The sequence below is a fragment of the Mycteria americana genome, chromosome 15 (assembly GCF_035582795.1).
Source record: "Mycteria americana isolate JAX WOST 10 ecotype Jacksonville Zoo and Gardens chromosome 15, USCA_MyAme_1.0, whole genome shotgun sequence".
Classification (NCBI taxonomy): domain Eukaryota; kingdom Metazoa; phylum Chordata; class Aves; order Ciconiiformes; family Ciconiidae; genus Mycteria; species Mycteria americana.
In genome coordinates this window covers 2,596,779-2,602,778 of record NC_134379.1, presented here as the reverse complement: position 1 = coordinate 2,602,778, position 6,000 = coordinate 2,596,779, and the positions used below count along the sequence as shown (strand labels likewise).

The 6,000-nt window shown below is 51.2% G+C and overlaps 1 protein-coding gene across 1 annotated transcript in view; it reads left to right on the top strand.

The window, feature by feature from the left end:
- Positions 1–498: 498 nt before the first annotated feature.
- Positions 499–6,000, top strand: part of AATF (apoptosis antagonizing transcription factor) — a 57,754-nt gene continuing 52,252 nt past the window's right edge. The window contains exons 1-4 of the mRNA XM_075517999.1: positions 499–602; positions 3,100–3,288; positions 3,950–4,366; positions 5,022–5,159. Coding sequence (XP_075374114.1) covers positions 518–602; positions 3,100–3,288; positions 3,950–4,366; positions 5,022–5,159 — 829 coding nt within the window. The 5' untranslated portion in view covers positions 499–517. The remainder of the gene's footprint in view (positions 603–3,099; positions 3,289–3,949; positions 4,367–5,021; positions 5,160–6,000) is intronic.

Sequence of the window (6,000 nt, the reverse complement as noted above, 5' to 3'; positions counted from 1 at the left end):
CGCTGACCGTTACCCCGGTGCTGCTCAGCTTCAGGTCGCCGATTCTCACGACCCCGATGTATACAATTATCGTTATTCCCGCCCTTAACGATGGAGGGACTGGGACAGCGGGCACATGCGGCTCGGCTGGGCCAGCCAGCGCTCCCCAGGCACGGCTGGGCTGTATCCGTGCGGATATCTCTGTTTATCGCTATTATTCCTGGCTGTGCACCCCCGCACCTCAGCCCAGACGCCCGCCAGACAACGGGCGGACACTCGCGGTCCTGCCGGCTCCTCCTGCCCCGCGGCGGCCGCTCTCCCCGGCTGCGGGGCCGGGCACCGGCACCGGCTCCCGCTCGGGCCCGGCGGGGCCCCGCGCTCCCGGCCGGCGGGCGGCAGGACCCGGCAGGACCCGGCCCGTCCCGCCGCTCCGCGCGGCCCCGTCCCGCGCCGCCGGCCCCGCCCCCGCTAGGCCCCGCCCCGCTGAGCTCCGCCCCTCCGCCCCGCCCCTCGCTCCTTCCCTCCCTCCCAGCACAAGATGGCGGCGCCCTTAGCGCGGCAGCTGGAGGAGCTGCTCAACCCCCGGCCCAGCTTACGCGACCCCGAGGACGACGCGGAGGAAGGTGAGGGAGGGCCGGGAGGAGGGTTTGATACCCGCCGCCGGCGGGGGCCGGCGGGAGCGGGCGGGGGCGGGCCGGGCGCCGCCGCACCGGCCGCACGTGGCGCCGCCGCGGGCCGCCGCCGCGGGGGGGCTCGGCCCGGGGCCCCCTCGGCCCCGCTGTCCGCCCGATCTCCCCCAGCCGCGGGCCGAGGTCGGCTCTCCCCGCTGTGCCCCCAGCCCCGCGCGGCCCCGCAGAGCGCGGGGCTCGGCCCACCGCCACCCGCCGCACGGCGGCCGGACGGGTCACCGCCGGGGCCGGGGTAAGCTCCGGGATCGGGGTCGCGTCGGGGATCGTAGTTACCTCCGGGATCGGGGTTACCCCGGGGGCCGGGGCCGGAGTTACCTCAGCGCCGAGTTACCTCAGGGCTGCCCAGGCCGGGCTGCCCCGGTGCAGGCCCCGCTGCAGGCCCCAGTGCGGGCTGGGCTGTGCGGAGCCGGGCTGGGGAGCGGATCCGGCTGGAAATCTCCAGGAAAAGAGAGCGCAGCGTGGGGCAGGGCTGCTTCCTCCGGCAGCGGAGCGCAGCCGGTGCGGCTGTGGGAGCGGGGAGGAGGCTCAGCCGACGCGGTCGCTGGTGACAGCCCTCTCTGGCACACCAGGCGCTCGAGCAGGCCGCAGCGTGCTGCACGTGTCTTGTTTGATGCTTACCAGCGGCCAACACTCAACTTACCGTCTTAATCAAGCTCTTTTTACCTTAGTTGTGATTTTTGAGGTGTTCGTCCCTTTCCCCGTGACATGTAGGTGGCGGTGTCATCTTCTAAGTTTCCAGGCTGGTGCCTGCCCTTCCCTTGAGTCGTCCTCTCCAGAGCAGAGTTTCCCCACCGCCAGTAGACCAGCCAAGCCATGGGGCAGGACTCATCTCTAGGGCACGTCTGTCACACGGTTCCTGCACTCATCTCTTGAGATAGCGAGTTAATCGTCACACACGGAGGAGGTACTAGGCTCCAGTCATGGTAAACGCCATGCGAGCTAGCCTGGTTCTTCTATACAAACGTACCTGAGAGCAATAGCATCTCGTAAGGAACATCTTAGTAACCATTGAGGAAATTAATGTAGTCAGCAGAGGCGTTTTCCCATTTTAGTAATCATGATTTAATGTCGGACTTCATACTTTAGCGGTGCCAAGACTGAGAATGCGAGAAGATCCGTCGAATGCCACGGGGCATTCTGCACCTGCCCCTCTTGCCCAGTCATTCCTTGGTGCCGAGCATCTTGCCATCTTGTAGCTGGAGTGACTATATTTAGACCAGATCTTGTTGCTTTGATTGTGAGCAGGAGATTTTTTTGCTTCCCCCCTGCCTCAAGTAAACACTATATGTGAGGCATTAACATTTCCAAACACACATTAAAAGAGCACTTAGCGATGTTCAGCCAGTTGGCTCACTCAATTGGTTGAACAAAGCTAACCCTGTAATTTTGCATACAGGGTGTCTTGCACATGAATGAAAATAGGGAGGGAGTATGGTGTGATGTGTTCTCTTTGCTGGACTGCTCTGTTCCTGTGTCCTGGAGAAGATGGATGTGAAAGAGGGTAATAACCACAGTGAAATTATTTTTTCTGTTTAGCCTTTCTAAAATGCTTGCGTATTTATGTGGCTCATACATACAGCAAGAGGCCCAAGTGCATCCGAGTTGCAGTTTTCCTCTTTTAATCTGTAAGTGTGAAATGAGTGAAGCCATTCCAGCTTTACTGAGTCCTCCACCCGGAGGACTACTCACGAGACCCTCGTGAATCTGTGGAGGGGCTTGGATAGGCTTAGTTGGTCTAGCTCTTTGCGCGGGTTCTCTAAAATAAAGAAGAGGCAGGGAAGAAAGCGTGAATGTAGGCAACGTTCATTCAAAAAGCAAAAAGACTTCAGCAGGATTTTTGGCATTTGTTAATGAACATCCATCTCCGTATTGCGGGTGAGCCCTGTGGTACCAAACCTGTACATGGAGAAGTCCAGAGTACTGAGAGGGGGCTTGGAATCGGTCAGTTGGTGTAACATCTCCCTTCCTTCTGCAGAGGTTAACCTGCCAGCTGGGAGAACACCTCTGGCTGCAGAGAAGTCACAGGATGTTTTCTGAAGAATACCCTTAGAGCTGTCTTATCTCTTCTGCTAAATCTTAAGTATTACTTTACTCCGTAGTTTCTAGGCAGGACTGGTGCTGATCTACACAAAACCCAGCTTTGAGGCTTTTTCTCTGCCTTTGATTCCCCAGCAACCTTTCCCCCTTTGCAGACAATCAGTGTACTGGCTTTCCTTCACCAGGCAGGGAAGAGCCTTGCTCCCTCGCAGAGCCTAAAAGCCGGACTCTTATGTGAGGCTGTGTTGCCGTCAAGCTCACCTTGGCAGTATATTTTTGTTTGTAGAGCATGAGGAGTTTTCCATGGAGGAGGATGGCTCCTTCCTGCAGCTAGTTCTTCTAGTCTGAAATTCAGTTCAGTTTAGACATCTCTCCCCCCTTTTTTTCCCCACAGCTACAGTTGCTAAAGTGATTGACAAATTTGAGGATGAAACTGCAGATGACATTTTCCCTGTTGGTAATATACGGAAAAAAGCTTCAGCCTCTCTCTTGGAAGCTGATAAAAGGTACAGTGGAAAAGCTACATCTCGCAAAGCCTTGCAAGAAGAACTCTGGGGAGATGCTCTGTCTGAAGAAGGATCTGGTAAGAAATCTCATTTCTTTCCCCTTTTCACTAGACTACTCAAAATTTGATGTTAGCATGTTAACTGAGCTAGTGCCACCTGAACTGAAATGACAAGCTTTAGGTCCCTGTTACAGGGCAATAAACAGGTACAATTAAGTTGGACATCTTCTTAAAGTGCCTTCCTGAAATTCAGGCCATATTTTTTGGCCTGAGGGAAGGGGAAATCCCAAAGAGAAGGTCACTTCTAGAGACTGAGGAAGGAGTGTGACCAAGTGTATGGTGAGGCTCAGTGCGCTGACTGAACATTGTGTGGAGGAAAAGAAACAGCTCCCATTTTTAAGCCACTATATCTCAGGGACTGCAAGTATATACAGATTCTCGTTTAAAAAATGCATATAGCAAATTCTGACCACCTTGTTTGCTTATCACGTCATTGTTTCATGGGAAAGCTAAGCCATGGATCTACTAATCATTGCTGCAGAAAGTGTGAGCTGAGATCTTTCTGTGGATATATGGGCTTGTGTTTCTATTATTTAGCCAAAACAAAGAGTAACATCATACACGGATAAAACGGAGTTTGGAGCTCACGTAGCCCAAACCTGTAGCTATTGATGAGGCATACTGCAAAGTGGCACATTTTGCTCGTAAGTAAGTAACTTTTTTCTCTTTCAATTATTAGCTGAAGAAGCAGTAGATGAATGGTACAGTGGCAGTGAAGATGCAGAAGAGAATGGCAGCGTAGGCAGTAAAACAAAGGAGGAGCCCAGCAGTGCTGGCAGTGACCAGGAGGATGACTTGGAAGACGATGAAGAGACAGATCCATCTGCCAAGGCCAAGGCACCAAAGTTCAGTTTCCAGAATATTACAGACTTCGAGAAGTTTACAGAGGGGATGGATGATGTAGGAAGCAGTGAGGGAGAAGATGAAGATGATGCCAGCATGGAAGAAGGAAATGATGAGGAGGAATATGGGAGTGAAAACCATGATGATGTAAAGGAAACCAAAGATAGCGAAGATGATGGGGGGATGATGACATTCTCAAAAGGACAAGACACTGAAGAAGTAGAAAAAGGAAAAGCTGTGAAGAACCAGCTAGGTTTGTGCACGTTTGCTTTGTATTTTGACAAGACTTTCCCCTTGCTGACACTGTAGAAACTGGCCATGTTGGGAACCACTTCAGCATGTTAAGATGCTGTTAACATACTGCATGTGCATGCTACGGCAGCCCTAGTGATTTGCAAATGCTCTGCCAAATCTGCTATGCAAACTGGTGTCACTGCTGGTACGAAATCTCATGTTATGAAGGGTATTTGTCCACTGGCTTAACTGAACCACTACTGAATATACTTGTAGTATTGGTGGGGATGGGGACTTCCTACACTGGTAGTGCTGTGCAGCGATGCTGATCCCCCTTCTGTTTCTTTTCAAAATGTGATACTGAATGCAATTGCTTCCTGTCTGTCCTGTTAAACTATCAAACCTCTATTTGCAGAATGTTCTTTTAAACAGTAAAGCAAAGGGATGATTTTTTTTGTGGGTCACAGAATTGCAGCCAGGATCACAGGATGGGATGTGGTTTTGTCCAGAGACACCTTGTAGTACCGATTTTGTGCTGAGTCAGTGAATGCAAAGATTTGCCCTAAGCAGGAGTACTGTAGCCCAAAGGAGAGGGCCTGCGCTGTTAAATCAACAGGTCCTTCACGAGGAGCTTTGGCTTGCTAAAATTGTTTTATTTTCTCTTTGTTATGAAGCGCTGTGGGATCAACTATTGGAAGGGAGAATCAAGATGCAGAAGGCACTCGTAACAGTCAACCGGCTTCCACAGCCAGATACTTACCCAATCTTCAGAAAAGAAGGTGGACAAGAATTTGACAATGCTGTCGAGAACTGTAAGTATTCTTCAGTCTTTCTACTTTGGGTAGACTCTGCTGTAGCCAGTATGTTTTGCCTGCGCGGGGAAGTGTTAATGGGAAATTGAGGGCTTTGAGTTGCGTGTGCCTGTAGTATTAGCTGTTGGTTTGTATTGCCTTAACCATTAATTAGGTACCGTGCAAACAAAAACCAAAAAGTGTTTCCTACCCCAGACAGAGAAAACGTCTCCTGTCCCCCAGGTCTGTATATGCCGAGTTGATCTCTGCGGGTGGCCTGTCGTCACTTAAGTAATGTTGGAAAGCCTCAGCTCAGGTCCCGCTGCTATTTCTAGTTCATGTGGGGATTGCAGTTTGCTTCTCAAATTTAAGTTTCATGCTGGATCTTAGGAATAATTGGTTTCGTTATTGCTGTTTGGTGCAGAGTTGGGATGCTTCTTTGTCCAGAGACACCTTGTCGTACCAATTTTATGCTGGGTCGGTGGATGCAAAGATTTGCCCTAACCAGGAGTAATGTAGCCCAAAGGAGAGGGCCTGTGCTTTTAGATCAACAGCAAGTATCTTTTCATCTTGGAGCTGCTTCATCTGTTTATTTCTTAGGATCACTATTAATGATATTGATCTGATGAGATGTGTAGGAGATGCTCCAATATGGCAAATATAATGTGCACACTCCAGCTGATAAATGCAAAGTACTCAACTTCAGTGTGTTGTGGGTCTATTTAATTTTTAGAATTGGACACCTTTTTTACTGGCCTTAAGATAAATGCGCAGGGAGATAAATGTCTGGTATGTTATCCGTAGGAATAAACACAAACTACTGCAGGTATCAGTTGGTATCCATTTCTCCCTGATACGTTTG